This window comes from Abrus precatorius, unplaced genomic scaffold (assembly GCF_003935025.1).
Source record: "Abrus precatorius isolate BTA unplaced genomic scaffold, Abrus_2018 Scaffold6, whole genome shotgun sequence".
NCBI classification, from domain to species: domain Eukaryota; kingdom Viridiplantae; phylum Streptophyta; class Magnoliopsida; order Fabales; family Fabaceae; genus Abrus; species Abrus precatorius.
In genome coordinates, this window is record NW_020874406.1 from 23,964,783 (window position 1) to 23,985,503 (window position 20,721).

Genomic DNA, 20,721 nt, shown 5'->3' on the forward strand with positions numbered 1-20,721 from the left:
AGCTCGTTTATTAAATACATTAAATAAAATTTTAAACTAGACAAATAATTAAGTAAGAAACTAGTTAAAAAGCCCTTCCGAACGCCTGTAAAATTATTGGGCTTCTTGATGTTTATATTTCACTTGAATTCAAAATGAAATAACACAAATATTTGCAAAAAAATAAATAAAAATCACGTGTGTGCTGTTGACAACGTTTACAGTAATTGCATGTGTTTGGGTTGAGGCTATTAGGATCTCCTCGATCGGTGAGTGCTTAGCATTGTAATTCAGGAAATAACTTGAAATTCAATTGTCATCATGATCGACGTACCTGTCATCACAAACTATAATCTTTACCAAAGGAAAAAATATAATACGAGTGAGGACCAGTTAAATAACTACACAGAAGGGTGTTGAATAATTGAATATGGCATTACATGCATGGTTCTGGGTTTCGAAAACTAGGTCTGCGGCAAAACTATCTTCTGCCCTACTGTCAACCATAAAACATTGTCAACTTCATCTCTTTGCTACACTTTTCACCTAAATTCTTCCTCTCCGTCGACGGGAAGTTAAAGAACCTTCTGCCACCGAAGAAGCCCTATCTTAGTTTTAATCGTATCATAAATAATGACACCTAGCTAATACGGGTACTTAGTGTTTTAATAAGCGTATTTTCTGGTTGATTTCTGACAAAGTTTGGCTTCGGTCTAGTCTAACTTCGTCACATGCAATACGTGAATTATAATTATTTGTTATCAATTATACTGATAAATTATAATTCTTTTAGCAAAATTAATAACTCAGTTTAACCAACAATAGTTAGGTTTAGTGGAAGAAACAGGTCCACGAGGTAATGACCAAATCCAGCTAGAAGAGATACATTTGTGATTTGTGTCTCGAAGAAAATTGTTTTTTTTAATATACCTTTGGAAAAATAAAAAGAAAAAATCTTAAAATTTATAAATTATTTTTGTCATTAATTTATATTTTAAAATTATTATATTATCTATAATAATCAATACTATCAAAATATTAAATTGCATTTTATCATTGTAAGGTTGTAAAGGTTAAAATTTTGATTAATTAATAGGTAACATAAAATGGCAATAAATAAAACTTTGATACAAAAATATACTACAAATATTAATTTTTTTACACTGTATAAGTCTGTATTTCTATAAATTCTTGAACCCCAAATAAAAACAACATCAACAATAAAAGAATTTGTGTTGAAATTTTAATTTATAATTTGATAATTATTTGAATATCATAAATATGTTAGTTTTGAAATATAATTTTTCAAATAATTTGCATAACATGTATGTAAAATATAACACTATGACATTTGAACATTTGAAGATTTAAGAAATATTTTTTCTATCCACAACTACAAAATGATTTCCAAAACCCATAACAAGAGAATATAATTTGTTAGTCATAGATAAAACTTACTAACTATTCAACATTTTAAAAAAGAGTGATATTAAACCGCTACTCGTTAATGTTTGTCAATAATTTTAAAATTGTGTCTAATTTGTAGGATTGTGAACATGTTTATACAATTAAATTAAGTTTTATTTATTTAATTTCTAAAAAAAACGTTGTTATTTATTCTACTTAAGCAACGTATTGACAATTAGTGTGACTATAAGTAAAAACTTATAACCAGGATAAATAGATAGCTCTCACTTAACTAACAACTTGTGAACGTTGATAAAATCACGGTTTAAACTTTAGATAATGGTTTTTTAACATTTAATTATCATTACTTTTAATTGTTACTTAGTCACAAAAATGACATAGTATAATCAAAATTTAATAAATAATTATTTTTATTAAAAATAAAGTATATTCAATATTCTAATGTCTATAATTTTTAATTAACATTTATTACATATATAAAATTTTATTATATATTTTTAAACACATATTAAAATAATTAAAAATTAAAAATTATGATATATGGAGATTCATTGTGATAAATAACTGAAATTTCTTTTATTTTAAATTATAAAGAGGTAAAAATACTGTCAATAGTAATTAGAATTTAAGATAAATAGATATAAAATAAAAGTAAAATTTATTGTATTATTTATAACTAAAAAAATAGTATTTTTTATATTAATAAATAGTAGGATTAGTAATTTAGTTAAAAAAATATTAGGATTTTTTAATTTTTTAAATATTAAAAAACATTACAATTAATTAAAATAGAATATTATTTTTACGAATATTATATTCAGTATCTAAAGGAAATATTTATTTAGTAGGCTTGAGATGAAATTATTAATTTATAATTATTGGTGGTCCACGTAGACAAATAATTAAAAGGAATAACATAAATAGTTGTAAATAAAGAGATTGCATAAATTAAGTCTGTGAAGGGCATTTCGCATGTATATCACAATAATTAGAAAGATTTTTTATTATATCTTTTTTGTTGTCTTCCCCTTTTAATATTTTTTATTTTACCTCATCATCCAAATAAAACGTGAGAGTTGAGTGGACATGCATAATTGAAGGACTTTTAATTATATAATAAAGTAAAACAGAAGGACAGCAAATCTGATCAAGTTAGACGTTAGAAGTTGACCCAAAAAAAGGCATTAGATTTTTTTTTTTTAATTCAGAATTTTATATTCTAACAGCATATTAAGCATGCGGATAAACACATCAAAGTTTTCTTCATCAAATTTTAAAGCAGACGCGTTCTCTTATATAGACTAAAAAAGGTTACTTTAAAATAGTTGAAAGCCAACTTTTCCTTCTTATCCATGCGCTTTTCTTCACAACATTAATTAACTCTGTTTTTATTAATACTGTCTTGGTTTGATGCAAATTAATTTAGTAATTTAAATATTGTGTATTTATATGAATAGATATTTTAATACTATATATTAATTAACAGAAAAAATACAATTAATAAAAGTTTCTATTAATACAATATTTATTGAAATACTTATTGAGCGTAATTACAAGAATATGTAATTTTTAGGATGAAAATCCGGCATAGCAGGAGTTTTTTTATTAAGTGATTCAAGTCAATGCACGGTATTACCATTTTTTTAAAAAATGATAAATTGTAAAAATTATTTAACCGACAAGATAATATGTAGTAGTATTTGAAACTGACAACTGTAGGTGCGTGATCTGATCCTTTGAAATGAGACCCTGACGAAGATCTCAGTAGAAAGTGGAAAAGGAATCAAGAATATTATGCATGATATCTTCAATGTCACCTCAAGCACGGTTGATGTGTCACACGAAGAATTCACTGCGAAATTTACTAACCGGCCATTCCCTCCAAATTTGATTTTGGAGAATGGAGAGTCCCTCCTTTTAACCGGTCATTTCCGTTACAGTGACATAAACCTAAGCATCGGGTAATCACTGTGGATGATTGTCATGACAATAGAAACCTTTTTGGCACAAAAAAACAACGAAGATAAAATTATAAAAACCGATGAATTATAATAAACGACGGTTTTCTGGTGAGGAACAGAACAGAGGGAGCAGCATTCCAAAAGAAGACATGGATGGATTTCTCAGGACAAGCAGAAGAAGAAATCCAGAGTCAGATAATGAAAATCCATCAGAATTCAGAGACCTGCTCCTCCTTTGCATAGAATCCAGAGAAGGAGACAAGAACCCCGGACACTTTTGTAGCCTTGAAGGGAATAAAATCTAGGCTAAATTATATTCAATATCATTTACAAAATTTTATTTGATTTGTTTACACCATTTCTATTTATATAATATAATTTTGTACTAAAAACTTTTACATATATTCTATAATTAAGAAGAATATATAATGAATTAAATGAAGAAAAAATATAATAAAGTTAAAAAACAACTAATTAATCAAATTTCATATAATCTTAAAAGATATATGTATAATTTATCTTAAAACCAAAATAGTCTCCCTCTTTCCAACTTCCCCAAGCTTTCTGTGTCTAACTGATTTAGGATTTTGATAAATTCATTTAAATAAAATTAATTTTAATCCATCAAACTCATGTTTAATAACTGTAAAATAGTTGATAAAAATATGAAATCACTTTTAAAAATAAATTTAACTAAACAGAATTACAATATATGTTTGAATTAATTGAAGTTTTTATTAAAATGTATGTAAGTAGTGAAATTTTTATTTTATATGTTATTCAAATACGTAATTGAACTTCACTAATGTGCCCGTAGTTTTTATATTAAAAGTGTGGTATACATAAAAAAATAAAAACATATATAATTTTAAATAGAGATATTCATTATTTAACGTCAAAATAATTAACTATGTACATTTTATGTTTATCAAATGTTTTTATCTTATTTTTTTAGCAAGTCTTTATAAAATACTACGTACAATGTACCAAACATTGTAAATGGAAGTCAAAAGGTTTTTTCACGGTTAAATCAAATGAATCTTTGACTAAAAATCCAACTTAATAGAGAAAACGGAAGAATAATACAACACAAATGCTGTTAGTTAAAATAAATCAAGTAATTATTTTTTAATATGCATGTTAATCAACTCTAGTATTACAAGATTAGATTTATATTTTTAAACGTAATAATATATAAATCTTCCGTGATACATGAATTGAATAATATTCAGTAATTACTTTTATTATATTGAAAAAAATTCTCAAAATATTAAATATTTCAAAATTTTCCCTTCATTTACTATAACTCGAATTTAAGATCACACAAATTAAATTAAAACAATTTTTTATTAATTAATTCACATGTTCAGTTTTATATATTTACAAAATTTGATTTTAATTATTAGCAAAAAAATTTTGATTTTACTTACTTTTTATTTTAAAAATTTTCGGCTACTTATATAGTCTTACATACGTTGATTCTTTTCAAAACTTTCTCTTTTCCAGTTTTCTTTGAGAATCTAACCTGCTTTTTTTTATTATTTATTTGAATTAATCTTTTAAAATTTCTATTATAATTTAGTTTATTTCTATTTAATTTACAGTTTAGATTTTTAAAAAGTTTATATTCAATGGATGAAATAGATTGCTCGTTCTTCAACATTTGTAATATAATGAGATTGCTCTTCACTACTTCTTGCTCCATTTCCTTCCAACATTTGACGTCTAGTTTTTTTTGTTTAGCCATTAAACTTAAAACTAATTAATACAAATCTTTCCTCACTATTGCAGAAGTTGAACGACTAAAGATTATTGATCCTAGCTTATGACAAGTACGTATCATATTTTTTATAAGCTAAACGAATATTAGTATTAAGAATAAAAAGCCTAATTACAAGAGGTACTCGGCTTTTTTATTTAAATATTATAAACTTAAAAACAAATTCTTAATATATGGTTTTTTTGAAACTATATATTAAAAATTTGTTTTTAAGTTTACAATATTTAAATAAAAAAGTCGAGGAACTCACTACTGAAGCTAGAATACAACAGATACATATGAAATAAATAGTACTAGGAAAACGTTTTTTTATAGGTAGCCATTGAGTTTGAAACCGGTTTTGAGCTGGACGAACCGTAGGCCATCGAATTGAACCAGTTGGAAGTCATGCTCTCACAAGTGGCTTGTCTTCCTTTGTGAAGGGAAGTACGGCAACTATCGGTTACGTTGATTTCAATGTTGATTATATTATTTTATTTATATATGATATATTTTGAAATCTTATTTTAACAGAGATTTAAATATACATGTAACAGTGCGTATACGCATTACTTCTAGCTAACACTTGTATGAAACAGGAGTCTCGTGGCAAAAAAACTGGTTCTGTCCCACCCTGTTGCGATTTCTAAGGTTTATTTATTTCAAGTTGAATAAAATTTTCTTTGATAATTTATTTTAAATAACAATATAACTGTAACATGTTTTGAAGTAAATTTAAATTATATGCTTTTATTAAAAACAAATTTGTATCTAACAGTGGTTCTAAGGCATCTACAAGGCTTTGGCACGTTTTTATTTGGAGGTCTTAGTCAGTTTCATTAGGAGTATGTTTGTCTTCACAATGAAAAGTCAATGAAGGGATTCGGGGGAATCGAAAAAAATTACTTTGATAATTAAGACGATAAAAAAACAATTTTTATTAAAAGTATTGAAGAAGTTAAAGTAGTTAATAACTTGGAAAGGCAAAATAAGGGTGCAGATGCAGAGTGCACAGGATGGAATGTAATGAATCCACTGTAAATTGCTCTAAAGTCATAACGGTTCCCCCTACTTTGTACTGCGAGCACAGGTTTTACACGCAAGGCAACACTCGGAAAAACGTGTTCGTACAGCTTTATGTAAAAATGAACAAATACAAGTATAAGGCTTTGAACCATTTGATTACTTGAAATGCGGTGCCCATTTTTGGTACTGGGCCCCGTAGAAGACGAGGACGCCCATGGCCCCCACCATGTCTCCTTCATAGATTGTCCAAGATACGCTCTTCATTTATGTAGCAGCTACACTCCATTTTTTATACCTTTTTATCATCAACATGTTCTTTTTTTCTTTTTTCTTTTTTAATTTTGTTAAGATTACATTTGACAAAAGTTAATGAATTATTTTAAGTGTCAGTAACATTTCCAAATCAAATAAGGATAAACATACACGGTCATATGAAGGAATCATATAAATATAATTTTTCTTTTAAAAACATTAAGATGTCAGTAATGTATTCCTTTCAACATACTTTTACATACTAAATGAGATGTGTTTAACACTTATTACATATGAAGTCGGTTAACATTATTTAATTAATTCCACGTACATTTTTGTTTAATATGAAATATTATTGAAAATGTGTGTAATTTTTTATGCTTTCTTTGATTTACGTGAAAAAGATGAGAAAATTTATGAAATAAATTATTATTTTTTATTTTGTTGTCTGATATGAAAAAAAACATTTTCCGCATCTTTCTTCAAATATCTTTATGTTAAAAATAACTTCATATTTTTAATAAAAACATTATTCTCTCACATAATTTTAAATTTTTTTACTACGTTGTTTACCTTCAATTTTCTTTCACTAATCAAACATATCATTAGACGTTTGTAAATAATAGACTGAAGTTAAAAAAAAAAAAATTGAGAAAATAATAAAAGTTGAAATCGCGTGTGACAATGTGTTTCAACTTTTCACCGAAGTGCATGCGCAATGGGGCAGGAAGGAACAGTGATTGGAAGTATTTCCATTAATAATGGATAACTAGAGAGGGAGACAAGAATACAGAGTATAAATGTCATTGTCAGTCAATTAATTTGCATACCAAGCTTCAGTAATCGTAGCATAGATATGGACAAAATTTAAAGAGAAACATTATAGGTGTTATTAATATTTTTTCAATTCAATTTTTATTACTAATTGTATAATAGTAAAGGTTAATTAATATGAAAAATCTTTCGAATTATTACGTAAACCTGTCATTTAAAAATCAGTTTTTTAAAATGACCCAAAAGCAATCAATAAAAATTAGTAAGTAATATTTTTATTAAGAATTATATAGTCTTTAATATTATTAATATATTAAAATTTATAATTTTAATAAATATTCATTATGTATAAATTTTCACTGTGTAAATAAAGAAGAAATATATTTGTATTTGATGAGTACAACTTTAAGATGACAATAAGTGTTAATTTTTATTAATACATTTTATTTATATAAAATGTTTATATTATTATAATATTTTAATAATAAATAAGTTACTAATATAAAGTATAAATGAATAATTATAATAAGGTAATTAAAATAAATAAATGTAATTTTTCTAAATTAATAAAAATACTTATATTGTACCCAAAAATTGTTACTTTAATATGGTCTGATATATAGTTACATACGTGGACATACACACATTGTTTTTGAAATGAGAGAAGTGGTGTTATTGGGTAACATTGTATGTATCGTAAGTGGCACCTTTCTTTGCATGGAACCTTTACTATATACCTCTTGAAGATCCAAAAATGTGGAAGCAACCCTACGACTCTAAAACATGGTATCTCCGTTATCCCCGAACAAAACAAAAACTCCCCATTTTGCCGCCATTACTGCTATTACCGCAGAGCCCTATCTCTCTGGATTCTCTGTTCCCTTCATTTTATTTTTCAAATTGAGTGCACCGGATGGTCACAAAAACTGCAAACATTTCTCTTTCATAATTCAGAGTCCCTATTCTTTTTCCATTTTTTAAGTTTATGCATTTATTTTACTTTTTAATTCTTATTTATTATTTATTGTAATAAATGTAATAGATGTGAAAATCAAAAATTTGAAAAAATAAAAGTATGAGGTTGATGGAGATTGGTTAGCAAAAATCTTTGGATTAGACTGGTATCAGTGTATCACCCCATGCCTGTTGGTTTCAGATAAAATAATGTTGAAAATGAAATGCTTTCTCGAAACTATGAACTTTGCATAATGGCCTATACTCTCTATGCTGCCTAATATCTATAATAGCTCGCCCTCTCCTCCCTCGTGGGTTTCACCGTTTCAGAAATACGATCGGGCCACGCTATGCAAATTTTTACTTTGTGGAATGAACAAAGAAGTCAGCGTTTACAGAAAAGAAGCCTTGTACGAATTTTTTAGTGTTCGTAATAGTTAGCGGCAATTTAAAATAAAAAACTATATTATGTGTAAATATAAGTTAATATTCACACTCGTATACTCTTGAGATTACGTAAAATGAATGTGTTGCCAAGCTACTGATAATGAGAGAGAAAATACATGACAGGAAATGTTCACTTTGAGATCTGGTCTCGCCTAATTAAACAATATGTTAACTTTAATTTTTTATATTTTTAATGTATTTGAATACAAAATTATTATTTAAATTTGATATTGAAAGTTGAAGTTAGCAAAATTGATCGATTAATCCTTTATCTGGCTTAGATTTCTTCCATAGGTTGATCATATGACGATGGCGAATCATTCATCGGAAATTTATACATAAATAACAAAAATGGTAACACTACTAAGCTGGTCAATTGAAGTACAAGCTATCATAGAATATTTTGAATGTACAGTAAACTGAGCTTCACATATGGCTACCAATATTGTCCTAGCACTGTACTTCTCGTGAAACAAAGCACACGGTCTTTCATGAAACATTTTTTCTGTTTTTCTTAAGGGGCTTCTACTAATTAACACTCAAATTACTAATTAAGAAGTATTCAACATATTTGGTAAAGATAAAGTATTAATATTTTGTGAATTTTATTAGGTTATATGTTTACTTTTTTCTGAATATTTTTGTTTTCTTTCTCAACCAATGTTTTAAACACTCATTAGCGATGTTGGAAAAAAAAAAAAAACAAAGAAACAAAATATCAATCTTGAATTACCTTTATGTAATTCAAAGTGTTATGAATTGAAGTTTGACATGACATTAATAGAATCGTGACAAAATTAGTTTTTAAAAAGTTACATCATGGTAGATGTTAACGAGCACTTTTAGACCATTGATTAATTTTTTTAAGAAAAAGTATTACCATTACACTTTCTGGTAACTTTTGATATTTTTTATACATTGATTTTTTGACAATATATTTAAGACATTGGCTAAGAATGCCATCACATTAAATATTTAAACTTGTTGTTTTTAATATTTAGCAATCAATATGTTAGTCTTCAGAAATACAAAATTTATTTTTTAATTCCAAAAATCATATATGTTTGTCAAAGTAGTATTGATCATTGGACGTACTAATATTTAATAAGAGTAACGTGACTGATATTTCTGATTCTTAAGAATGGAAGAAGAAATTTTAATTTTCATGGACTAACGTGTTCATAACTGAAATTCTTAAGAACAATTTTGGATATTTACTTGAGTAATTAAAATATAACTAAAATAAAAATCAAATAGTTTTTTATTTATAAATCTAACAATACACAATTCTTAATTTGATTTGTACACGAAACTTAATTTTACATTTATTGGTAGATCCATTATTAATAAATTAATTAGTTAAAAGTTTATTAAAAAAAAACAATGCAAAATTTGGAGAACGCTACATAAAATGTGGGTTGTTTCCTTTTTCTTTGGTCAATAAATGTGGGCTGAACTATCGATGGTGAGAACTGCGAAACAATAGATGGATGGGCTGTGAAGTTGATGGGCTTAGTTGTTGGTCCAGAATAGAAATAACAGATGGGACCAGCTTTAGATTATTTTACTAATACAACAAAAATCTGATTATCGTATTAATTGACCAATTAAGAAAGATTGATGTATTGATTCAATTGAATACATATTTCTAGACCAAAAAACATTGAATAAAGATTTGGGCCTAAAAAGAGGAGTATGAAGTTAAATGGTTTGGACCTAAAAAAACGAAAATGGTTCCGCTTCCAATTTGTTAAGAAAAGTGTAAATAAAATAAATAGAAATTAAAAATAATGCGTTGGCAAAAGTGAGCGAATAATGAGATGGCGGAAGCATATTATATATTTAACATTATTTATTTCTTAAGATAATATATATTTCTTCAGGAAATTATTAATAACTTTATGGTACTATACATTAATAAATTTAAAATTATCTTACTGACGTGTCTTAAAATTATGAGTGTAAAAATCATGGTAAGAGTTCATTAATTATGTTTTAACAAAAAACTTTTTGTTTTTTTTATTTCTAAACAAATATCCTTTATTTTGTATAAAATGTCAAAGTAATACAACGTAAAAGTTATACTAAGAAATTACATATAATCTTAATAAAAATAAGTTGTTTTCTTTTTAATATATGCAACAACCTTTAACCACATAAAAAATATATCGATGAAGTGAATATAAGAAAATTTTGCTACAAGACCTGAAGGATTTGATAGAGTAATGATGTGCAATCGAAATGACACAAAAGGATGAACATGCTTTTAAATTAGCTAAGATCTTCGATTACTAATTAATGATACTCTTATTTGTATTTTCTTGCACTAGAAATTTTCGATTTCTAATGCTGTGTGTTTAAAGAACCAGAAATATGATTCTCTCTAGCACTATATATGATAAATTTGGAAGGGAGGAACAAGAAGGCCTAAATATCCGCTACATATATAGAGGCCCTGACCCAGTTGGTTGATGCGTCTGAGTTCAAGTCTCTTCTCTTTCTTTCTCCAAAATTTACCTCTTCCTGGACAGTGAAGCAGTATAAGTAGCAAGTGTCTAGTGGTGATTGACGCAAGTTTCAATCGGGTAAATTGTTCTCTATTTTATGTGTTATTATTTGTCATCGTCCCAAATAGAATGCTCAATAAACAGATGCTGTATCACAAGGCATCTTATCTATTGAAATGTGCATATAATATGATACTAAATTGCAAATTGACACCCATCCCAATATGCATATGATATGATACCAGACAAACAAGTATGACCAACTCAAGTAGCCTCTACTTTCCCACCACACATTCTGAGTCTTCGGTGGACCAAAAGCAGTGGATCAGGCATCTTCGGTTCATGCTTCCATGGTTGATACCAACAGGGTTTAGAATTTAGATAATTTAGACCCATTGGTCTTCTGATGAAGTGAATATTAATCTGCTGTTACAACTTTAATATTTTATGAACTCTGCTCTCGTTTATGCTGTCTTTATTGTTATTTTTATAAGCAAAGCTTATCAGTAAAGGAATGTATGAGATTATAAGGGGTATTTTAACCCGTTTACATCAAAGTTTTAACACTAAATCACAAGCAACGGAACCAATACAGCATGTTTTTATTGTATTATTGATAATTGATGAAGGCTATGTAGCATCTTATGTAAACCAATTTATTCACTGGATTCTGAATAGCTGTTAAAATTTGTTGGATTAAATAATAGGCAGGGAGTGTTCCAAAGTTCATTAGGTGGCTTTGCATCATTGATGAAGTATCAGTAAGTTGTTGAAGATGAAATTTGGCACATTTTTGTTGTTATCAGGTTTTATTTTGGAGGAACCCCTATAAATTGTACCCTGATGACAGAATTTTACAATCTGATTATGATTTGTGAGCTGCAACCACTGGGAAGACACAATGTTTTGAAGCATCGAAACAAACACTCGCACTCAACATGGTAATGAGTAAGGCTTCTCACAACACGATCGCATAGAGAAACACAATTCCATTTTGGATGATTAATTTAAAAGACAAACCGGTGGCTTTCACAGTTGTGTTTTTTTTTCTTTTATTTTTTTGACATAAATGTTCTAGAATCAACTTGCATTTAATTTCCCGTCATGATTTTTTCTTCTTTTTGGGTCAATTATCATTATTTTTCTTTTGAATCTCCTGTCAAGACTTTCTAAAGTGACTTGCCCACTCATCCGGATGAATAGTACAAATGAGGCCCACTTATCCAGTGTCTCTTTTTTACAGGGGAGCTAGTGAGGATCCAAATCATTAAATCTTCATTTTTTAATTAACAAATGTGAAACAGAGTGCAACCCAAATAAAAAAATAATTCAAAAAAACGATATTACATCATGGTTGTTGATGTAATGATGTGAAGATTTTCTTGACTAATAATTAAATTTGTAGTTTGAGTCATTGAAGAAGGAAACAAAATCGCCAATGAAAATACAGTAACTGTCCAAAGGAACAGTGCAAAATTATGTCCATGACAGTCATACTAAGTAGTAACATTGACCGGTTATAGCGGACATGCTCTCACAACACCAAGGAAACTTGGATGAATGATGACTATGATTGCAGCAATGACGATAATGACAGTAGCTGCCACTATATGATTTTCGTTATATGCTTTAGGATTTTAAGAAACTTGAAAGTGTTCATATTTTGTAGTTCTAGCCACCTAAACTGTGAGAAAGGTCGGTTCAGTTTGAGCGATTGGACTTAGCTACAAAGGATGGTATGGGGACATGGTTCATTCCAACGATTGTGCAAAACCAAATTTGTTATAATTAACAATTTGAGTATAGGAGAGTGTGAAAATGACCTTCATCAATGGATCTACTCAAACTAAGAAGTCAACTGAGCACACCCCCCCCTCCCCTGATTTTGAGAAATTAAATAAAGTCAAGAAATTATGACTTCTGGGCCACAATAATTGTTAGACAAATTTATTCAGTTACACTGAGAAGATTTAGCTTTAAATGGAACACCTATATTTGTCCTTATGGTACTTTTTGCTTAGGTTAGTTAATACAGATACATGAAAGGTTTATCGAAGAGTTTACTTGAAAGGAACCTTGCTGAGTTATGCACAATTACACCAATAAGTTTTCAATTGTTTGTTTTAATAATGCTACTTATAAGCGAACATATCTTATCACTGGTAGATCCTATTCTTTCTTGTTTATTTGACTAAGTTTTCGGTCGGATTTGTATTGCATATCATATTTGATACCGATGATAGCACAATATTTGTTTACAACATAATGAATCAATGACAAATCTCTTCCAACGAAAATAAAAAGGAAGAATACATGTTGAACTTTAGTTATTATGTGCCACAACACTTCAAATCTTGTTCATAATTGGATATCAATTAAGTAAGGAAGAGATTATATGAGTGGACACAAATAAATAAGACAAATATAATAAGATATTACAGTATTGCATTATGTCAGACACATGAAAATACGAAAAAATTTGTCGACAATGTTAGGACTCAAGGAGCTACAGCAAATGAAAAGAGACAAGTGTTGCAGATTTGTAGACAAACAAAGCACTATGGCCCCACGATTTGTCACTGACACCTAAGATTCCTATTCCAGCTTTTGACCTGAGAATTACCAAAGAGATTTCCCCTCGTGCTGAGAAAATCTTTTCTTATTATTATAAGTTACATCAACAATGCACATTTAGATTTTTGGATTTTCCTAGAAGTTACAAGGCGTTTCGCATAAAGAAAAATAGAGTATATGTTACCCTCTAAATTACCATTACCAACTGGAAAATTAACAGAATTCACTCAATTCTTTTCAGTGACAGTTCTATTGGTAGACCACAACTTACTAAGCATTCTTTTAGGTTGGGTTGGAATAGCACATATGGTCTTAAATCTAGAGTTTCTTCCAATTCCATCTTGGTGTAAACCATTTTGATCCAAGTCATCATCCTCAGCTAGCTTCATCCTTAGAGTTGAAGACCTGGACTTTGGTGACTTGAAGCCAGAAACACTCCAATTGTCCTCAGCATGTATACTTGTAGTAGTGCTCAATGGTGCTGCATGTTTTGATGGGTCAATACCATTTGCAGTGAGTAATGCCTTGATATTGCTTGGTAAATCAGTCACTTTACCACCAGCTGCTGCTGCTGCTCTTGCTTGCTCAAAGAAGAGAACTTGGACAACAACCCTTAGAGGAAGTAGCTCATTTTGTGCTGCATGCATGCAGGCTTCCATAGACAGTTTTTTGCAGTCAAGAATCCTACATAACCTTTTCCTTTCACTCTTGTTGAGTTCTGGATGAGCCTATATTTTTACCAGTTACAACACAAATTTCAGTAATACAAAACATACCCACAAACCATTTTTACGTATGCATATTTTTTCTTTCTTCTATGGCCTAATTTCTAGTAGTACTAGATTGACTAAACTGACAGCCAGACATGTTACATCAGTAAGGAGTTCTTTGAGGCGGAATTTAGCTAAATGGAATGACCTCGTAAATGGTCAAAATCTGTTATGGAAAATAGGGGAGACACTCAATCATGTGAAGGACTAAAGAACATGTGTCTCCTTTTCCCCCTCTCCCCATCTACTTGGACATAGTACTGACGAACACTACGATATAACTCTATCACCGCTTTTGTAGGCAATTTTCTCTCCATATTTTTATTCAAATGAAATTACTAACTCCTGAATACATACTGCAACCATCAGTCAGAACTCAGAATGATGTGAATGCAGCCAGGCTAAATTTCTGGTGGGTCAGTCTACACCTAACCGCCAATAAATGTAGAATAAGACAAGATTTCAAGGTCAAGAGAGTTGGTTATCCACTAATTCTGTCCCACATACTAAAATGTGAAAGTGAAATATACTCGGTCACTGTTTTTTCTTACTTCCTTAGTACTTATTTTTATCAGGGTATAAAATGCAGTAAATTGGAAAAAAAAGAAGCCATTTTTCTTAAAATATTTTACCTTGAGATAAATGTCAATAGCTCTGTAGAGATCATCATGATCATGCCTTGCAAAATCTGGTATAATTTCAGCAAGAGCAATGAATTTCGACAAGTGGAAATTCATATCTCTAGCAACTTCTTGAAGGTACCTATCCACAAGCTTTGCCACTTTCAATTTTGAACCATGAGATGCTGAAGAAGACCTCCTACTTTCCTGCAATTCAAAGTTAATATTCTCTGCTGAACGAGACCTCCTTCTTTCAAAGGCCATCCTGGATCTTGCGGGGCTAGTTGGGGGACTTTGCCCTTGTGACATAAACTGTTCCAATATGGTCATCACCAACTCAACATCATATACTGTATCATTTGTGTAAGATAATGAGGGTATTAAAAGATCATTCACTGTGGCTTCCTCCAACTGGAGTCCTACCCTTCTGGCTAATTCCATCTTTGAAGAGGAAGAAGCATTAAGAATATTGGATGCCTTTAAAAGTTTCAATAGAAAGCTACAAGAAACAGCACCTTTCTCTGCTGGAAGCAAGCTTACTATTGATTCCAAAAGCAAACGATGTTTTGTAGTTATTTCACTAGCTGAGTCCAAGTCTGATTTACAAGCACCTTGCTTCTTGAGATGTCCATTCTTGGTAATATTTGGTAACCACCTACATGCATAAATTTTTAATGCATCTCCTATGAGATCTACAGGTATCTTGCCACCAGATTTGATTGCTATCATGGTTCTCCAATAGAGGTCTATGCTCAGTTCTGCTAAATCTTCAGCCCACCATCCTGATTTATGTCTTGTGTTTTCAGTTCCATTGCAAGAGACATCATCATCCCTCACCCTTCTGGAATGACTATGTGACAAACTCACCTTAGAGGGGTGGGTCAAGACCTTTGAGGCAACAGCTTCAATGCATCTGCTGGTAATTCCCAAGTCCTCTGACCACAAAGGCAATGCTTTTGTGGTCTGAAGACTCACAATAGAATCCTTCCAACCACGTAGAATGCATGAATTGAAGAAAACCTCAAGCTTGTGAATCAAGTTCCCCTTCTCAACCTCCTCAGTCATTTGCAGGTACTCAGCAGCACATCTTGCAGCTACAATGTTGTAAGGGCTGAGAGTTATGGTGATTCCATAGCAGAACTTAGCACACAACTCAAATGCCTCCACCCCACCAGGAAAATCAGGGAGTTGAACTATTTGGTGCTGAGAAGAAGAATCAGGAGATTCTGAGCATAACCTTTGCAGGTGCAAACATTTTGACAGCAGTGGAAACTGAACAGCATCAGATAATTTACGTATGAGTAACAACAAAAAGGTAAAGTAAAGAACTAATCTTGTTAATGGTCATTAACTTGGAAGAATTTCCATAATTCTCAATTTCACATCCTCAATTTAACAAGCATCAAAGGGGTATGTAATTATATATACCTTGTGAAGAAGATATCTACTTCCCTTCACTTGAATTATGAGGTCACTGGAAACCTCAGAAGAAACTGACCTGCATACAAAGAAAAGGTATCATACTATTGTAACTGACCAAAAGGAAATAAATACATCACCTAAGAAGAAAGAATCAAATTGACTAGTTGATATGTCTTGCCTCACTGCTTCTGTAGTGTAGAATGTATCAGGACGAGATCCTAGTTTCATGAACTTCATGGTTGTCAATTTCTTGTCCTCTAAATCATGTGCTACACTCACTGGCTACTTGCATAATTCAGTGTAAAAGAACACAGAAGAAGTGCATCCAACAGGTAGTGAAATAAGGTATTCACGAATACCAAGATGTAGAAATAAGAATTCTTAGTTGAGAGGAACAGATTTTGCTGCCGAATAAGCTCAAGTGTAACACTGAATACTGAACCAACAGACCTCACAGGGTGTCAGAGTCCTTCAAGAATACTTCAGATGCCTCAGAAATATAAAAAGAGGAAGAATAATTATAAAGATAGAATTTCCTTGGAGGAGAGAAGATGTAGAAGTTCCAAGCGGAGAGGAAAACCAAGAGGTTTGTTGTGAGAACAAAATAATATATAGTAGTTTAAATAGTAAAGATAGACGACATAAATGGTTTGAAAGAAACGCTGAAGATCAAACACGCCTAAGTTATGTCCTTTCAGTCAAATAGTTATACCCCATGAGTGATTTCGACAATTTTTAAATAAAGAACATCAAAGGGTAGTGCAATCTCATCAAGTTCAGGCTCACCCTTGTCACCCCTCAACCCAGTTAATCATATAGATTATAGAGGCACATAGTAAAGTGAATAAAGTGGTAAGATTCTGTTGTTATTGTAATAAAATAAATAAACTGCACGAGTAGCCAAGTATATCAACAACCAAACATTATGCTTAACAAAAAATATTCTGATTATATAAAGTATTAATATCAGTATTTACAGTTATTTGTTATAAGCAATTAAAACAGAGATTTTTTCTTAAAAAATTATCCTTTTTATATTTTTAATATAATATTTTTTAAAAAATTCACTTATAATTATTTAAAATCAGTTATAAAAATTATGAATTAAGGATATAAATAAAAAATAAATCATACTACCGTTAAAAATACTTAAATTAATTACCAAATATGTGTATTAATTAAGATGAAATTTAGCGTATTTTGAGTTTGAGTCTTAATAAATATAACTAAAAAATTTATAGTAATAATAATGTTATCATATAATAATTTAATTTAATTTAATTTGAATAAAGTTATTTATACAATAAAATATCAGTGTAAAGAAAAAGAAATGGTCAAATAAAATTAAATAAAGAATGGATTCAGAGGAATGAGCTTTATTTACTACAACCAAAGGTGAAGGCATGTGGATACACTCCCAATACAGAAACTGCCAATCATTCATCGAAAAATTCGAACCGTATTAGGAAAACTAAGAAATTTTTATTTCCACCAAATCTTCCTTTCGTATTTGGAAGAAGAATGAAGAATGTGATTTTAGAGCCATAAAGGATTATTTTTTTTGCAACTATGGAGACATGCCATTGGCAGCGTGCAATTCTAAAGGCAACTCCCACGTGCTTATCCTGCGCCCACCTGTGTTCCGTATTCTCATCATTGCCACAGCGAAATGCAAATTTTCCAACTCTCTTCACTTTTCTTTTCTTTTGTATTTATATATGCGAAGGTACTCCTTTATTATTTTAGTCAAACACTAATTTATTTTATACTCAACTTCGTACATCTTTCATATTTCTCTCCCTTTCATAAGTAGAATATTTGAGAGCATGTCTTTTAATGTTAGCATATTAAAATATGCTTAAAATATTTTAGAGGACGAACAAAAGTAAAAGAATGACGAGAAAGTTATAGGAAATGTTGAATAAAAGAAAAAAGTTGACATGGGTATTATCAATATCAAACATGATTAGCGGAGAGCGTCTATATAAAAGTATTTAATAAATTTTTATCTATATAATGCTTAAAAATACGATTATTTATTCCATGAAATAACTTAGAGAAGCCCATAAATATAATTTCACTTTATTTAATATACATTATAAACATTGGGTGATTGCCCTTACGCTTTCCATCAATAACCTAACAGCCATTCCTTGTTTCCGTAGAGTTTCTCATTGTTTTGGGGATTGGTATTAATTTTCATTCATTGCAAATGGTCCAGAACATTGAAACTTGGCCAGTTATTGAAGTGAAACCAAGAAACCCGAGATTGTTTGCCTCTGATATGTTTTTGTTTGATTGGGTAAAGTCAAGCTTTCTGGTAAACATTTAAACTTTTTGGTGCTCTAATAGAAATGGTTAAGATGTGTTAATCCGGCAGTTGAGGGTCATCTTCAAACCTTGTTTGGCTTTGGATTCTCACGACGTTATGAATTGTGAGTTGTGATATTTGTGGAATTCTTTCTCTTTCAGTTTGATGATCATATCAGCTATTAATAAACAATGAGACCGATGGGTGTGGGCCCTTTCGTTGGTATACAGAATAGAAAACAAAAACAGCATCTCATGAGCCTATGATACTCATGTTGGCAATACCATCACGAATAAGTAGAGTTAGCTGCTGTAATTTATACCATTTTTATACTCCATCAATATCAAAAGGAGAAGAAATTGGAGCTCGTTCAAAGAATTTATAAAAGTAATTTCTAACTTTTTAAATTTGTTTTAATAAGTTATTCAATATGTTTTATTGAAATTATATTTTTTAATTTATTCTAAAAAATTTATGATCGTATATAAAAAACAAGAAGTTCTTACTACATAAATATTTAATTAAATTATGTTTTTAAAAGCCTTTTTATCATAGTTTATTGAATAGATACTGTAATAAAAAATTTATCTTTTTAAAATTCTCTATCAATAATTTCTTTTTTTTTTATCTTTAATTTTTTAAAATAAACAAATGTAACATCAACAAAAATTGTCTCCGTTACACTCATGTCACACCAAAGACTACTGCGGTTCCTTATTTAACTAATATAAAATATTAACAATACGTTCTTTTAAACGTGTTCTCAATACACTCTTAGCTTGAGCAAGATTGACTGGCAATAACATGTCTAAACTTTAGCCATACTATATTGACAATGTTAATTGAAAGTAATTGTTTATTCTTTTTTTAAAAATAATAATAAAAATTTGTTTGTCAAATTTAAGGTTTTAAAAATAATTTTTTTATTTTTAGTTTTTTAAATTAAAAAATAACCTCTAAAGCGTTTTAGTTTTAATTTTTTATTTCTCTTTTTAAAATAATTAAAAATATTTTTAACAGACATATTCACTTATTTTAGTATATCAGTGTTATTCATTTTTTTGTGTGTGATATTATCTCTTCGTACTATTTATATTTATTTATTAAAAATAATTTTAATTTTAAAATTAATCATTATTTTTTATTAATATTAATTTATTTTTTATATTTTTATCAAACTTCGTATAAATTTCAAGTATTACTTTATAAACAAGAATATTTCTCAGTCAATATTAATTAGATTTTTATGTTTTAATATGTTATTTTAAATATAAAATTTATATTTAAGTAAATAAAAAAAATACTAAAATTAATTATTATACATTTAATTTAAAATACTAAATAAAAAATAAATAAAACTAAACACATTTTTTAGCCTTTAAAATTTGTTTTAAAAAAATTATTAAACAAGTTTTTTGAATTTATCATCTTAAAAAAAATTTAAAAACAAAACTAACAAACAAATTTTATTTTAAATTTTTTCTTAAAATTTTTTAAAATATAATTTTTAAATATTAAAAACCAAAACAAAAACAAACAAGTTCTAAGATCTAAGACGACGTGAATTTAATTTTACAAGAGCCTAGAATAAAAAAATAGAAGGACTGCAAGAAGTGTCTCACACAAAAAAATTGGGAAATGACAGTAAATATTTAGGTTGTGTTTTAGCAAGATATTTTAAAATTCTTATAATTTATGTATTTGGATAGTAATTTTTTTAAAATATTACATAATTTTAACTAAATAATTTTTATATAAAATAAAAAAATTAAATGACATATCTTTAGAGAAAATTTAAAATTCTTACTATTATACTTAAATTTTTTTTTATATTTATCATTCATAATTCTTCTCACACTTTTACTTTAAATATCTCTCATTATTATTTTTATATTTTCTATCAAATACAACTTTAAAGAGTTAAGTTGTTTGCACCA

At 28.9% G+C, this 20,721-nt stretch overlaps 1 protein-coding gene across 2 annotated transcripts; it reads right to left on the reverse strand.

Moving 5' to 3' along the window:
• Nucleotides 1-13,416: 13,416 nt before the first annotated feature.
• On the reverse strand, nucleotides 13,417-17,089 carry LOC113869302 (BTB/POZ domain-containing protein At1g67900-like). 2 transcript variants are annotated; one of them, XM_027505562.1, is made up of 4 exons: nucleotides 16,652-17,089; nucleotides 16,480-16,549; nucleotides 15,064-16,323; nucleotides 13,417-14,389 (listed from the first exon to the last, which is right to left on the reverse strand). In XM_027505562.1, the coding sequence occupies exons 1-4, from the start codon at nucleotides 16,708-16,710 to the stop codon at nucleotides 13,889-13,891; spliced, it is 1,890 nt and encodes a 629-aa protein (XP_027361363.1). In that variant the 5' UTR covers nucleotides 16,711-17,089; the 3' UTR covers nucleotides 13,417-13,888. The 2 variants fall into 2 exon arrangements, with proteins under 2 accessions (XP_027361363.1, XP_027361364.1); XM_027505563.1 differs by having other exon boundaries at nucleotides 13,506-14,389; nucleotides 15,064-16,288; nucleotides 16,652-17,066.
• Nucleotides 17,090-20,721: the final 3,632 nt, after the last annotated feature.

Bases quoted from the DNA above. Each gene is read 5' to 3' on its own strand.
- LOC113869302 (XM_027505562.1), bottom strand. From the start codon at position 16,710: ATGAAGTTCATGAAACTAGGATCTCGTCCTGATACATTCTACACTACA. The intron at 16,324-16,479 runs GTATATATAATT...GATGCTGTTCAG, and splicing joins GTAGATATCTTCTTCACAAG to TTTCCACTGCTGTCAAAATG. The intron at 14,390-15,063 runs GTAAAATATTTT...GTAAAAATATAG, and splicing joins CTATTGACATTTATCTCAAG to GCTCATCCAGAACTCAACAA.